This window comes from Octopus sinensis, linkage group LG3 (genome assembly GCF_006345805.1).
Source record: "Octopus sinensis linkage group LG3, ASM634580v1, whole genome shotgun sequence".
Lineage (NCBI taxonomy): Eukaryota > Metazoa > Mollusca > Cephalopoda > Octopoda > Octopodidae > Octopus > Octopus sinensis.
The window spans coordinates 144,105,294-144,122,793 of NC_042999.1; the positions used below are offsets into that span (position 1 = coordinate 144,105,294).

Genomic DNA, 17,500 nt, shown 5'->3' on the forward strand with positions numbered 1-17,500 from the left:
TCTCGTAACCTTTTTCACCGGGAGAGTGGTCTTCTAAATTCTGAGGTGTGTGCTCTTTTTTCTTTTTTTCCTGTGGGGAAATGGAGTCGGTGGGTTTGGTGTCTGTATGGGGAGGGTGGGTCTGAGTGGTCTTGGGTGGGATGGAGTTGGACTGGGGTATCACATCATTCTCAGTGTTCTTTCTTTTCTTGCTCTTCTTCTTTCTACTCTCTGTTACTCTCCATTCTTCCTCCTTTCCTCCGTCTGTCTTTTCTTCCTCTCTTTTCTCTTCCATCTCCACAACTGTTTCTTCTGCTATTGTCCTCTGTAGAGGGCAGTATGCTCTAATGTGTCCCTTTTGGCCACATTTAAAACAATGTGGTACTGTGCTCTCTACCCACATTCTCAGTACAATTTCCCCCAACGTCACTGTCTCTGCCAAACTCTCCAGTTGTCCCTCCTCCGTCTGTATAATTAATTCTAGTGTCTTCCCGTTCCACCCTCCTTCTGTTTCTGTGGCTTGAAGGACAGCCATTTCTCCTCACTTTCAATATGGACAGCCGCCGCCACCCAAGCCACCTCTATATCAGGAGAGATTGCTTCTACCATTACCTTGGAAGTCTTTCTTTCAAAGTATGTGTGCAGAAGCACTACTTCCTCTGTTTTCACCGTCACACTCGCCAGCTTCCTCGCCTCCTCTACTGTCCTAAATTGGATGACCACTGTCCTATATCTCCTTCCTTTAGTTATGTATATTATTTCTTTCGACCGCTCCCTTAGCGCCTTTTCCGTTTCAGCTTCCACCTACTCGGCCATTTTTCCTTTTAACGAGAACACCTCTCCATCCGCTCCATAATTCTTTTGGGGGTGGGGGCGACAACTTCACGTCACCTCCTACATTTTGTACCATCTTCTCATACTCCTTCAGACTAGCCAACTCCAACTCCCTTCGCTTGATCTCTGTGGCCTCAGCAAAACTCCTTGTCTTCTCCAACACTCCGTCCATCTTTATGACCGCCCTTACCTGCTCCTCCTCTGCTGAAGACAACTCAGATCCGCTAAAGTCTGAGTACATCATCTCTTCCCTCAAAGCAGCAAAAAAAAAACGTCCGACTCGCACACAAATGACAAACCAAAGGCACGCTGTGTGACGCATGCGCGGAGGCAAGCTTCTTTATTTCATTACATTTGCCATAAAGGCATAATACAGATAATGGAATGAAAAAAGAGATGGTTTGTGAGGGAAACAGACAACACCCGCCGGTTGCTACTTCTCGAAAACAGTGTTCCTTTTTTAAAAAGACACAAATGAGGTATTGAACCTCTTATAACAGTTTCAAATTGAAGTGCTGAGCCTCTTACCAATCAAATCTCATAAAAGTTCGGCAAATATATTCAATCGTTCTTTCAAATTGAGGCGCTAAGCCTCTTACCAAAATCACCAAGTTCAAATCGAGGCACTAAGACCTCTTACACTACCTCCCCGACTAAGTCTCTTGCCGCCTGCAGGCAAGCCTGCAGTTGCAAGTCGGGCCCCCATAAGAAAAATTGTATACATCCTTGGTAAAGGAGTCCATCAACATGCAGAAATCATTTTCCGCCATGACCTCCGCAGCCACCTGCGGAATCCAATCCAGGCTTTCAGTGCAGGACAGAACCACTTCTTTCCGACCTTCTAGATTCCTCATAAAGTTCTCTACGGCCCCTCCCTTAAGAAAGATCACAAATTCCTCAGTTATTAGACTGGAAGGGGCCACAGTTTCCTCCGTCGGTGGCACAATTTCCACCGACGAGGTTTCAGGGCATGCCGGCAGTGTACTGCTAACCGTCGGCACTGTCCCATTCTTTTTCTTCTTTTTTCTCGCCTTTGATACGGGAGGGTGTAGTTCCTCTGGTTTAATCGGGGGATCTTCCCTCCCTCCCGCAGTTTTAGGGTCCTTCGGTGGGCAACCATTGTTGACCACCTTCTTCCTCTTTTCGGAAAGGTCTCCACCTCCTCGACTGCTTCCATCTCTCCCTCCGAAGGAGGAGGAGGGAGATTTTCCTCAACCAACTGTTCCAAGACCCTACTCTGGTCCTGGGGACAGTTCTTTTTAATGTGACCTGGTTTCAGGCACATGTGACACTTGGGGGAGAGGCGTTCATCAAGTATCACTGGGTACCTACAACAGGCCATTTTCAAAACATCTGGAAAAAAATCTGCGTTTGCCTAGCGTTTCGGCAAAAGAGTCTGATAGAATAAGTGAAAGGTTCAAAAAAGTAAATCCCGGAGTCGATTCATTCGACTAAAAATTCTTCAAGTTAGTGCCCCAACATGGCTGCAGTCTAATGACTGAAATAAGTAAATGATAAAAGATATATAAAATATATATTTGGTCTCAACTACACATGATTTCAGTTTAAGGAGCGGAAATGTGAAGTCACATATGAATTGCCACAACTACGCTGTATTAATTACGTGTAATCCACGGAACTGATTTCAAAAGAGCGTATTAGATTAATTAACTAAGTATGAAAGATCGAAGGTTCGAGCCTCTTCACCGATTTTCTATTTTTAACACAACTTTTCAATCCATTTTGCTATAAAAATAATTTTATGCGTATGTAAAATCCACTGACATGACTTCGTTTGTATTGTGTAATTGACAAATATTTTATTGGCCTTCTGAATTGAATTCAAATACCAGTTAGCTTATTACTACATAGTGTATACATGGTATTAAACGTCATCGCATTCTGTATTTGTACTAAATTTAAGTTCATTTTCAAAATACGAACACTATCATTCTCTAAATATACCCACTAAATCAATGAGATATATACGAATTTCGAAAAAGAAAGATGATTGAATCGTTATTTTTGTGGTGTATAATTACGTCTCTTTTGTGATCTGAATTTAAATCCTGCTGAAGACGACTTTGACGTTAAAAACAAATCGAGTATCAATCAGGATCTATTACATGAAATGTTCTAACGTAAGAAACTGTTGTCTATTATATTTCAAACAGGGCTGGCCAGTTAGATTACCATATTGCACTGAATATAACAACTTATCTAAAGAAAGAAAGTGATTTCGTCCCTTGGAAAGCATTTCTGGATGGGCTGGAATTTGTCAATGCAATGTTGGATACCAGTGATTCCTACGGCAACTTCCAGGTTAGTTCAACTTGTATAAGGATCTGATTTTCCTCTCTGACTCTTCCCCTACCTCACGCACACACATACACATACACACACACACACACACACGCAGGCACACACACACACACACACACACACACACACACACACACACACACACACACACACACATATATATATATATATATATATCTTACAGCAGTATCAGCGCCGAGCAGTGTTTTGACATACGCGACTTTAGTTAAAATAGTTTGACACATTTCAACTTCTAAAGGCAAATTTACTGCAGTTACCATGGAGAAAAATATCCTCTCTTATGATAAAAAGGTGTAAGAACACCATATTTGCCCATTGCTGCCCCTATACGACTCCCAGACGCGTTTCTAGCTTTATAGCTGTTATCAATGGAAAATACCGAAGAAAGGCAACTCTGGATAAGGTCAATTAAAAGCTGTGGCTTTAACTAAAACACAGTCAACAACATTGACTGAGTTGCGCCATTAGACCGCCAGGTTGGAAAAATTACAGCAGTATCAGCACGATGCAATGCTTAGACATGAGCGAACTGCAGTGTATTTGCAGCTAACTACAGTGAATTTGCCTTTAAAAGTTGAAATATGTCACGAACATATTTTAACTAACCAAAAGTTTGCTTATGCCTAAACACTACTTGGAAAATTAACGTGCAGGTGAGCACTCCATAGTGAAAAGCGTATGGCTTAGTGATTAAGTTATCCTGCTCACGACCGTATGGCCGTGAGTTCGACACCAGATACCACGTTGTGTCCTTGAGAAGACACTTTATTTCGCGTTGCTCCAGTTCACTCAGCTGGCAATGTGTGTGCTAATGTGTGTGTGTGTGTGTGTGTGTGTGTGTGCGTGTGTGTTTGTATACATATATATGTACATCTAGACCTACATGCATATACATATATACATACACACAAACACATACATTCATTCATATATATATATATATACCAGCTGTTGGACCCGCCGTTGCTCGTGTTTACCGTGTTGAAGTTGAGCCCACCTCTGACCTTGTATTAAAATCTTCTACGTTCTCCGTGCTAACTATTATCCATTAATGTGTTATAGCTGGTTCGGCAGGGATTTTACCCGCTAAACGCTTACATCATAATCCTACATATTGAACCGTCTGAAAATCGCAGTCAAACTTTTGGGTGTACCTCGACCCGTTGAGAGTGATATTTGTTTATTTTTCTCGCCTTAATGCCACCCTATGTACAAAATTGATCAGCGTGTCCAATCTCAGCAAAATCCGAAGAAAAGTGTTAAGGTTTTGTCATAAAATAGAATTCATGTAACCATTTACATGAAAATATCCCTTAGACTTTTAAATCTCAATAATTTATATGAATAATCGATATTTCATATGTCGAAGTGCTTAATTTTACTCATGGGTCAATTTTCGTCAAAATCAGTTCATTATTCTATTGTGAGTGAATTTTGACGATTTCTGCCTTTCGCCAGTTTAATTTTAATTCTACTACATGACTCCGACCATAAACTTTACCTAAATGTCAAGTTTCATCAAAATCGGTTGAATTCTGTAAAAGTTACAGCATGACACATTTATCCCATGAGTAATTGCATACAAAAAACCTATTCATTTCTTTAAATCCCCCGCTCACGCGCAATTATCGATTTTTGTCAACTCTTCATGCTGGCATCAACTAAGGGTCATGAACTGTAATCACATGTAAAATTTCTACAAAATCGATAAGAATGTCTCTGAGGAAATGCTTATTTGCATTTGTGCCCTTTTTAAACAAATACCTTTACCGTCTCCTCCACCACAAAATTTACCTCTATCTCAAATTTCATTAAAATCGTATAAAAAATATAAAAGTTACAACCAAAAATAAAATCCCTATGGGGATTTGCACTCAAAAAGGCTATTGATTTTATAAAACAACTGCTCGGGCGCAATTATCGATTAATTGTCAATGCCATATACTGGCATCAACTCAGTGCCATGAGCCTCGCTCACTCATCGATTTTCATCAAAATCGGAGAAAAGCTGCAGGAAAAATAACATCGTTATGGGAATTTCCACCCAAACGCCCGATTGAGCTAAAGAAAAGTCGATACCAACTGACCATTATCGAGTTTTCGAAAAATTCCGGCCTCATTTGAACTTTAGGGAATATGATCTACCTATGTATCAAAAATCATTAAAATCGGTTGGACGGTGTGAGAGGAGTTAGAGTAACCCCAAACACACACACAGACAGACACCATTACACATTTATGTTTATACATACATACATACATACATACATACATACATACATACATATATATATATATATATATATATATATATATATATATATAAATTTATATATGAGGATAATATCGATATTTAAGTGTCGAAATTATCAAGTGGCCAGCATGAAAGAAATACCTTACAAAGGTAAAAAAAATTTTTAACAATTAAAAATGAGGGTGTCTAAAAGACACCAACATGCCGAAATAGCAGTCGAAACACTGACTATAGTACCACGTTAAATGTTCATATCGCACCATGAGGTAAAGCGGAGGGACAAAACATACAAGCAAAAATTATTGAATAATTCAAGATCCAAGGATTTCTGGTTCTGCTTTAGATAAGCTTTACCGTCATCAATTGAATATATCAAGGGTACATCAATACAGATATATATATGCACACCAAACGATATACTTACATATATCGTTTGCTGTGCATATATATATCTGTATTGATGTACCCTTGATATATTCAATTGATGACGGTAAAGCTTATCTAAAGCAGAACCAGAAATCCTTGGATCTTGAATTATTCAATAATTTTTGCTTGTATGTTTTGTCCCTCCGCTTTACCTCATGGTGCGATATGAACATTTAACGTGGTACTATAGTCAGTGTTTCGACTGCTATTTCGGCATGTTGGTGTCTTTTAGACACCCTCATTTTTAATGATATATATATATATATATAATATATATATATATAAGAAAATAAAAATGGAAAATACGCACACTTACATAGTTATAAACCATGTAAGTGTGCGTATTTTCCATTTTTATTTTCTTATATACATTACAATCCACCACGTGGGGACAACCGAAATTCCTCTTTTCTGTTACTACTACTATATATATATATATGTGTGTGTGTGTGTGTGTGGAATGGGTTACATACTGAAGAAGAGTAGACGGATAATGTTTGTAGAAAGAGAATTTAAATATAAGAACGTTCGTTTGGAATATGGTAAATAATACAGTCAGCGAATTTACTTCATTATTTTCTTCAAAACAATTTCAGACAGAAAAACATATTGGCATTTTCCACTTTTCATGTTTTCTATTTTCAGAAATATTTAACTGACATGGTTACCCCAGTTTTTAAGAAAATAAAATTAAATGGAAAAGGAAGTTTGCCCCAGAGGTTAGTGTCTCAGTAGCTATTTTTCATTTTTCTGATCATTTTGCTTTTGAATCTATTTGCTGACGTGTTTACTTTTCTCCATTTTTAAAATTCTTGCGTAAGAATTTGAATGTATTCTTGTTAGCCTTAAAATGATTTTCTCGTGACTTCAGTTCCCTGATTCCTACTCTTTCAAGAGACTGCCTTCGCATATTCACTCTGGTTTTATATAGTCTATTGAATTCGTCCTTTTGTGTGTGGTTATTCCTTTTTCATTGGTTATTCCTTCACTATTTTTGCTTTTTTTATTACGTCTTACATGCTGTGGATTTGCTAATGTCACTGAATGTTATTCTGTTAATTTTTCTTCTTTGTTACACGTTATGTTGATTATTGTCGTTTCGTTAATCAAACAGTTCGTCACTTTTATGGCTTCTCTTGTTGGTAGTGTATTTGATTCAGTAAATTGTCGTTGGCCACTTGATTATCCAGTGGGGTTAGAACTGGCTATATATTATTTTTCTGCAAAACATTAACAAAGGATATAAGGAAGTTAGTAAACGACCATCTCACTCAAGGCCAAACTGGTCGATCAACACAAAATGCCAAATGAACTGACGACCAAGGAAAACGACAGCATGATAATAAGCAGAAAGAAGTTAGGCTGTCACAGCAAATGGTGCTCTCTCTGAAGTGACGCCAATCCTCAGTGGAGTCCCCCCCCCCCCAGGGAACAGTGCTGGGTTCACTACTGTTTGTAGTTGCTCTATTGGACATGCCCTCATCCATAGAGACAGCCACACTCACTAATTACGCCGATGATACAAAAGTATTGCAGGCGATTAAGGATCCTACTGATATCCTAAGACTGCAGAATGACCTGAACGCAATATATGAATTGTCTGATGAGAGTAGTGTGCAGTTCAATACCGTAAAATTTCAAGGACTCCGCTATCAGCCCACCAACAAACTACAGCTGAAGTACACAGGACCAGCAGACAATGTAATACTTGAGCAACGACGCAACTCTCCATAAGCACATTGCTCGGATGGCACTACTATGCAGGCGGGTGGCAGGTTGGATCCTTAGGTCCTTCAGGACCAGGAAGAGGGACACAATGATTCCTCAGCCATACGGAAAGTGATGAGGACTGTATTTTCAATATGTGTCTGCCTGTATGTATATATGGATGGGTGAGTGGGTTGGTTGGCTGGCTGGCTGGTTGGTCGGTTGGTCTATGTGTATGTGTGTATGTAAGCGCGTACGTGTGTGTATTGGTAAATGTACCCAGCCGCACACACACTTACACATACACGTGCAGTCAATCATTCTGTGTCTCTCTCTATCTGTGTCTGTCTCTGTGTTTGTCTGTCTCTCTATCTCTCTCTTTCCCTCTCTCTCTCTATCTCTCTCTCTCTCTCTCTCTCTCTCTCTCTCACACACACATACATACATGCATTCCTGCTCCCTCTGTCACTTCCAGCTTGCTTGACAGCTGTGTATCACACCTTCCTTGCCACTGACTCTTTAGCTTATCAACACGGTAACAAGCACGCACATACAACTTCTGGTATTGCTTACCACATAACTTCTCGTATTGCTTCTCTGCTCTTCTTTCTAAAGAGATTTAGTTAATCTTTTCACGCCACAGGCTAACTTTTTTTAACTACACAGCTACTTCTCCTCGATGAATTTTATCAGACTCTCCTCCCTGTGAATTTTACTAATTCCTTGCCATCTTTGAATACTCCATCAACATCTCCGGACTTTTTACCAGTTTCATAATTTTAAAGATTTTTCACCCCTTCGCAACAATAATACTTTTTATCTATTTTGTTTATTTTAGTTTTAATCTTTCTTCTGTGTAAAAATGTTTCTTATTCACTTGCACACGCATCTATTACAACAATCATAATCTCCACGTTCCTCTTGCTTCACTGCCATTTTTTATACTAGTTTCTAGCCATCTTTTGGATACGCCATCCAGCCTCCTCGGTCTTATGGAGTAATTTATTTGCATTTCCTAAAAATCATGACTTTAACACGAATAACCAATTAACGTGAATGTGTTTCCATATTTCAATTTACAATTTCCATATTTAATTTCCACGAATAAATCAAATATCCGAAAATTCCAACCGAGCAAAGAGATCAATATCAGTAGTGTCTCTTCCATTATTTTCAAACATGTTCGAGATATAGCCAAAGAATTACATCTTGGTCTACGGAGAAATGCTACAACAGGGGTAGGGGGACTTTTTAGTGCGGCGGGCAAAAATTTCCAAAAAAACAAAGGTCCGCAGGCAGGTCACAAGTTCTAACTCTTATATCTGTGTAAATCTTGTATATATCTATGTATAATTCGATATACACTAAGTTTAACCCATTAAATTAACACATAACATCTTCATTACGCTGCCACCGAATATAGGACGTTTATATATTACTTATGAGATATTCTATATTTTTCAGCTAGAATGTAGTTGGGTCTCAAGGGGGTGGTACAAACCTAGTAATATGTGTTTTATAGTGAAAACAAAATTTCCATTCAAATGGCAATTGCCGGACGATTTTCTGTTTGATAGAAACGCGATAGAAACGTCACAATGAGGCATACGATTATTGTATAAATTTTATAATTGAAAAATTGATTATATTTTGTACATACGAGTATGCCAGCCTGTAGGCGCAATAAATGGGCTCGCGGGCACAATTGCGCCCACAGGAGGGGTTTCCGCACCCCTGAGCTACAGTATATCCCTGTGAAAATTAACACTTCCTTCTCCAAGCCTAGATTCGAAACCGAATCTAAGAATTCTCGGTCGTCCAAACCACTACGATCAACAAGCACGAAAAAAGGTTTTCTTTGTCCTGTCAAAAATTGATTGATCATCTCCCTTTGACCTGCGACCTCAGCCATGTCAGGCGAAGTTCAAATGGACAGGAACTGACCTATTTAGGTACAAACTCTGCTGCAGTATGTCTGTCTTTCTAGCTGCCACGATTATTATGAATACGGTTGTGAAACAAGAAAGGGGGCAGACAAACGAGAAAGGTCTACGACACGACAGAAGGTTTTGGCAGACCGCAGAGACCGAGAGAAAATCCCTGCAGGCATCAAGAAATGAACTATGCACACACACACAAACATATTCATTCCTGATATATGATTTGCACAAATGTATTCTGTTTGTATTTCTGGCAACTCGTAGCAGTTGTCAACATTTTGTATGTAGTGAAGAATTAAGTGTACCTATAACAAATCAAGTCCAGTGAATAAATTCTTTTTAATTATGGATCGGTTCACGCATTTGTTTACTTTAAAGACATACACATTCCATTTGCATCTGTTTTCCATGATACACACCTAACCACTACATCCCGTTCCCCAAAAACAACTCACTAACTCTATATCTTATCCACTTTCCCCGCGGTGAGAAATACGGTCCTGGGTATTAGTTCTAGTTTCTAAATCATTCAAAGTCTCTCAAAATCACAGAGACTATTGTACAAATGTCATTTGAAATTATTCACTAATCAACCATTCTTGAGGAACTCCAAAACACAGTTTTATCGAGAGTAATATTACACTGCCAGTTAGTGCATCAATCTTTCTCAGAAAAGATAGTCATTGACCATGTATTTATCACTTGTGGGACATGATGTTGAGACAGAGGTACAGAACAGTTGTTAGTGAGTACAAATTTCAAATTAATAACAATGGATACAATATGAAGGGGCTATAAGAAGTGCCTATAACCGATTGTTCCGAAGTTCGTAGAGATCAAAAAGAAGCTTCTCCCTGAAATAAACAAGACGTCACAGCCCCTTCAATTACATTATTCTACAAAGATCAGTATTTTCTTAGCTTTTTTAGGGAAACCTACTTATTTTTTCCGATGAAGCGAACAATTACTTCACCCTGTAGAGAAATGAGTGATAAAATCTATGAATTTCCTAAATATTATGTTTACATTCATCTTAGCTGAAACTTACTACTCTTACCTTCCCACAATCAGAACTTGCTGATTCAACTACTCTTTCAACACAAAGATAATAGATAATTTACAAATGGTATTCTTAGAACTATTTATGTTTCTTGTTGAACGAAACATATCAGTGATTACAGGAAAAGATTTATTTTTCGCTGGTTAACATTAGGTATGAATGTCTGAATGTATATGATTGTATGCATGTTATGTATGTATATTCATGCATTGTTTAACATACCCATATAGATAACACACAAACACACGTTATACAGCATACACACACACATGCATACACACATATCATCATCATCATTTATCGTCCGTCTTCTATGCTTGACTGCGCCAACATATATATATATATATATATATATATATATATATATATATATACACAATCAGCAAAGCTAATAAGCGAGCTAACGGCCTAAAGTTTCGTGCAAGGCACTCATCAAAGTGTCCGATAAATACCCCCAAGTCCCTATGCCAACTATGCAGCCTATATCTAACAAAAAAAGAAATAGATACAGCTGCTACTGCTGCTGCTGCTGCTGCTGCTGCTGCTGCTGATGCTGCTTGTAATGATAATGATGATAATGAAGGAGGGGGAAAGACTCTCCTGTCGAGAACAACTTATAAGCACTCAATAACAAAGGCTAAAGCAATTCGTAGAAGCTGATAAAAGCTAAACGACATAATAATTCATTAAAAAAAATTATATAAGATACAGAGAGTTGGAGGAAATTCAATGAAACTGAGAAGATTAAAAGAAAACTAATTAAGCGGTAGGCTGACAAACCGTCTTGTAAAATTAAAGACTATGTCTAGCTTGCAAGCACATGTAAACATGGATTACATCTGAAGTTCTGTACCGCAAATTCATGAGTATAATATACGGTTTCCTCTTATATATGTACACATACATTTATTCCAATACCGCTAAGCACACCGACCAAATTTACCCGCCTCGTATCTGCACTCCCAACCCGAAAATATGATTGCATCACTTCCACCGTAACCATACAAGTATCGTGCTGTCAGATAAATTCGTCCATTTTTGTTTTATTTTAATCCTTATTTTTCATCAACAAATTCAACAAATAACAGAAAAATATATAATCTCCTTCATTGTTCGTGACTTCTTGCGAATGTTCCACTAGCTTGTCAATGCTTTGCCAACAGAAATCATCGGGTCTTGACGCGAAGAATTTATCAAGTCACATTTTTGATTGCACGTCGTTGTTGAACGGAACGCCTTGTCGTCTGTTGGAGAGCGATAGAAAAGAATAATAAATAATCTGAAGGCGTTGCATCAGAAAAATACTTCCCAACCGAGTTCTTGAATAGTATTTTTGGTCAAATTAGTGATGTATTGCTGTGTTGAAGAAGCACGCCGTGCGACCAGTCAGGTCGTTTCAGCTGGACTGCCTCTTTCAACGGGTGCTTTTTCTGAACATAAAGCTCTGCATTGAAGTTGTGGTTGTTTTCAAGCATTTCATAGTGGATTAGCCCTTCCCAATCCCACTAGATGCAGATGATTATCTTGCGCTGATGCAGCTCTGGCTTCGCTCGAGTTGTTGCTTGCTTGTCGGGACACAGCCATTTTTCTTCCGCTTCATATTGACATAAATACATCATTTTCATCGCCGATGATGAAGATGCAGTAAAGAAATCCATTTATGCCCACGAGTAGCCTGGTCTCGAGTGAGCAGACTTGCGGCGATAGAAGAACGCTGAAGTTTGTTTTTATTGTTCAGAGCGTGTGGTGCCCATCCATAGATGTGTGACAGTATCATAAGAGCATCCCATCTGTTGGGCCAGTTCCCTAGTGAATTGGCACGGATCCCTGAGCATGAACTCGTTTAATCGATCCACAATTTTTTTATTCATATCATATTTTGGGGCTTTGCCATGTGTCTTAGGAGTTAAAATAATATATAGTGTTTAAATTTTCTTCATATGTGAATTATTTTGGAAATTATGATAAATTTTTCGAAAAGTCCCAAATGGGAATCGCTGAAAAAAAACATTTATTTATCATTTTCTATTTAACCATATTTATTTATACTTTTTTATTCAATTTCAATAATAAACATTGTAGTATTTTTTTAAAACTATAGTGTCAATGCGAATGTGTATAAAATATCAGTGAATGATATTGGTGGGAAATGCATAAAAAATGTTTTCAAAACAGTCAATATTTTTGTAGTTCAAAACTTGCGATTTATGACAAAAAGTCTTCTAGAATTAGCCAGAGCTAATAATGCCAAACTTTAACTATTAAATATTGTTAAACATATCTCTGCAAATGCAATTACATAAGCAATTCACTTTAAATACAAGGAACAACCGGCAGTGAGACTGTTTTAGCAGATCCCCAAATGGGGCTCATGGCAGACAATGGGTATTAGCAAACTCAAGCATCAAAAACATTTTTAAGAATGCTAACTTGATTTGCTGATTTAACAAAACTGCGTGAATTGTGAGGGAATTCATTGCCAGTAAAATTGATTTCAGTAGTATTTGCTGGTCAAAAGCCAGAAAAGAACATTTTATTTGTTGGTTACACTTTCCGTTGTTTTGTATAAAGCATATTTTTCTCTGAACGTTGTGGCGCACAAGGAATAAAGCATTTGCGAGAATCTGCTTTTAGTTGTATTCAGATAACGTGGGTGTAACCAGCAGGTTTATTTGTTTCCATAATCGCACAACAAAAGCTGTCTACTTTATACGTTATCATAAGGTCCATTTAGATCTTGAATCCGAATTGTTGAGCCCCTTCACACGAGCCGGAAAATAGTATTGTTCCATCTTGCAAAATTACTCTCATAGCCCCTTGCTATATCTTTATGTTTATGTGTATATGTATAATATTTCTTTTGTGTAGCTACTATCATATCCATGCTCTCTGTCTCTGTCTGCCTGTCTCTCTCTCTCTCTATCTCTCTCTCTCTCTCACTCACTCTCTCTCTTTCTCACTCACTCATTCACTCACTCTCTCTCTCTCACTCTTTCAATTTCTCTCTTTTTTCAGATATATGCGAAGGTTGATATTAAATGCTGCTTGCAATCTAGAAATCCCAGAAGCAGTGGAATATGCCACCAAGATGTTCAAAGACTGGATGGATACTGGACGACAGTAAGATATATTTCCATTTTACATATTCTTTTATTCATCTACCCAATTGGCTGTGGTCAAGCTGGATCCCTACATTAATACTGCAGCAGCTTTCATTCTGAGTTTGATATCTGAGAGAGTGTGGAGACAATTCTTCAAAATATGCCTTTTAGTATAACGTAGATTTTACTGGGGTGTTCTAACTGTCCAATGAATGTGTTGATAACTAATTCATGTACACTATCTTATACTTTACAAGAGGATACTAAATAAACATTATATATGCTACATAATATAAATGCTTGGGATTTAAGGTATGGATTATATACTTTTTGCTCTTGAACTAATTTTGCTTACCTCCTTTTCGGTATAGTATATGCAAGGCATGCTGAGAAAGTGTCATCCATAGCCTCGGATTACTAATACTTTGCGACTGAAAATTTCAACCTCCCTACACACACACACACACACACATACACACACACACGCGCGTGCACTCACGCACGCACACACACACATACATACATGCACACACACATACACACACACATACACACATACACACATACATACATGCATACATGCATACATGCATGCATGCATTCATTCATACATACATACATACATACATACATACATACATACATACATACATACATACATACATACATATATATATATATGTATATATATATATATTGGCATTCTGTCGGTTGCGAGGATGACAAGGCTTCGAGTTGATACGATCAACGAACAGACTGCTTGTGAAATTAACGTACAAGTGGCTGAGCACTCCACAGACACGCGTGACACAAAATGTTCCAAGGCTGGCCCTGGAAATAAAGTTCCTTGCTCAAAAGCACAAATCACCGCCAGTAATCGAACTCACGACCAAATGATCGTAAGCAGAATACCCTCATCACTAAGGCATGTGCATTCACACACACACACACACACACACACACGCACACATACATACATGCATGCATACATATACATACATACAAGTATGCATGTATATGTTTGCATATATAAATATATATATAGCTCGCTTTTATCCTTCGAAACGTAGAGTAGATGAAACGATAGCGACTGAAGAAGGGGTTTTTTCTTTGTGTTAATTGTCCTGTACTCTATTTTTTTGCTGTTTAAAAAAAAATGCCCAGTTCCTTTGGTTTGTGTCTATGTTTTCGTTTCTCATTGTGTTCGACGTCCTTTTGGTGTACTGTACTCATATATGCGTGTATATGTACATGTAGAGGTAGGTACGTACATATATGTTTATATATATGCATATGTTTTATTTTATTTATTAATATATATATATATATATATATATTATATATATAATATATATAATTATAAATGAGGGTGAAAAATCGATATTAATTTAATAATACCGTCAATTTAACACCAAGTGGCTTAGCACAAAAAACTACGGAGGAAATACAAATTTATACATAAATTATTAGAGAGTCATCCACTATGTGGATAACTCTAGTGCTAAAAATAGCTCCGAAGCAACCACAGAAGATCCGTTTCCAACTAGAATCAACACACATTTAACTGAAGGAAAGTGAAATACAACGAATAAAATAGATTGACTCTATACATTGTTTCATTACTAATGCAATATGTAGTTTTACTTACACTTGCATCTATAAATCTTCGGTAGAGTTTGTCAGAAATGCAATTAATTAGATCGATTCGGCGTCAAAAACACGAGCGGTCCAACCAATTACATTTTTAGTTATGTCTCAAATTCCGCGCCAAAAGCATGCCTAGACTCCATTGGAAACGTATGCCGCATCAAATAAAATATTGACTGCCGCGTAGTTAAATTTATAAAATTATAAATGAGGGTGAAAAATCGATATTAATTTAATAATACCGTCAATTTAACACCAAGTGGCTTAGCACAAAAAACTACGGAGGAAATACAAATTTATACATAAATTATTAGAGAGTCATCCACTATGTGGATAACTCTAGTGCTAAAAATAGCTCCGAAGCAACCACAGAAGATCCGTTTCCAACTAGAATCAACACACATTTAACTGAAGGAAAGTGAAATACAACGAATAAAATAGATTGACTCTATACAATTGTTTCATTACTAATGCAATATGTATTTTACTTACACTTGCATCTATAAATCTTCGGTAGAGTTTGTCAGAAATGCAATTAATTAGATCGATTCGGGCGTCAAAAACACGAGCGGTCCAACCAATTACATTTTTAGTTATGTCTCAAATTCCGCGCCAAAAGCATGCCTAGACTCCATTGGAACGTATGCCGCATCAAATAAAATATTGACTGCCGCGTAGTTAAATTTATAAAATTATAAATGAGGGTGAAAAATCGATATTAATTTAATAATACCGTCAATTTACACCAAGTGGCTTAGCACAAAAAACTACGGAGGAAATACAAATTTATACATAAATTATTAGAGAGTCATCCACTATGTGGATAACTCTAGTGCTAAAAATAGCTCCGAAGCAACCACAGAAGATCCGTTTCCAACTAGAATCAACACACATTTAACTGAAGGAAAGTGAAATACAACGAATAAAATAGATTGACTCTATACAATTGTTTCATTACTAATGCAATATGTAGTTTTACTTACACTTGCATCTATAAATCTTCGGTAGAGTTTGTCAGAAATGCAATTAATTAGATCGATTCGGGCGTCAAAAACACGAGCGGTCCAACCAATTACATTTTTGGAGCTATTTTTAGCACTAGAGTTATCCACATAGTGGATGACTCTCTAATAATTTATGTATAAATTTGTATTTCCTCCGTAGTTTTTTGTGCTAAGCCACTTGGTGTTAAATTGACGGTATTATTAAATTAATATCGATTTTTCACCCTCATTTATAATTTTATAAATTTAACTACGCGGCAGTCAATATTTTATTTGATGCGGCATACGTTTCCAATGGAGTCTAGGCATGCTTTTGGCGCGGAATTTGAGACATAACTAAAAATGTAATTGGTTGGACCGCTCGTGTTTTTGACGCCCGAATCGATCTAATTAATTGCATTTCTGACAAACTCTACCGAAGATTTATAGATGCAAGTGTAAGTAAAACTACATATTGCATTAGTAATGAAACAATTGTATAGAGTCAATCTATTTTATTCGTTGTATTTCACTTTCCTTCAGTTAAATGTGTGTTGATTCTAGTTGGAAACGGATCTTCTGTGGTTGCTTCGGAGCTATTTTTAGCACTAGAGTTATCCACATAGTGGATGACTCTCTAATAATTTATGTATATATATATATATATATGTACATATTATATATATATATATGTACATATATATATATATATATATGTACATATATATATATATATGTACATATATATATATATATATGTACATATATATATATATATATATATATCTATATATATATATTATATATATATAATATACGTTATATATATATATATATTATATATATATATATATATATATATATACATGTATACATACATGCATACATACATAAGTATGTATGTATGTATATGTGTGTGTATACTATCTGACAAAACAAGAAAAAGCTACACCATAAACACCCTTGTGTAATTAAACTTGATACTGAAAGAATCTCTCTCTATATAAACGGCAGTTTGTCTGTGCGTGTTTCTGTGTGTCTGTTTGCTTGTACCCTCACCCTGACCACGGCTTTCAACCGATTCTGATGAAACTTGACACACACATAGCCCAATGTCATAATTCAAAACTAACGCAGCGAAAATTTTGAAAAGTTCCCCCAGTTCTGAAAAAAATCGATAAATTCGACATGGGGTCGAGAATCAGAAACCTAAACCACAGACCGTC

The 17,500-nt window shown here is 37.0% G+C and overlaps 1 protein-coding gene across 3 annotated transcripts in view; it reads left to right on the forward strand.

The window, feature by feature from the left end:
- The window catches only part of LOC115209885 (glutamyl aminopeptidase), a 336,415-nt gene that overhangs the window by 295,600 nt on the left and 23,315 nt on the right, over window positions 1-17,500 (forward strand). For all 3 annotated transcript variants that reach the window (XM_036501448.1, XM_029778468.2, XM_036501449.1), the window contains 3 exons: window positions 2,988-3,135; window positions 6,482-6,555; window positions 13,559-13,663. In XM_036501448.1, coding sequence (XP_036357341.1) covers window positions 2,988-3,135; window positions 6,482-6,555; window positions 13,559-13,663 — 327 coding nt within the window. The remainder of the gene's footprint in view (window positions 1-2,987; window positions 3,136-6,481; window positions 6,556-13,558; window positions 13,664-17,500) is intronic.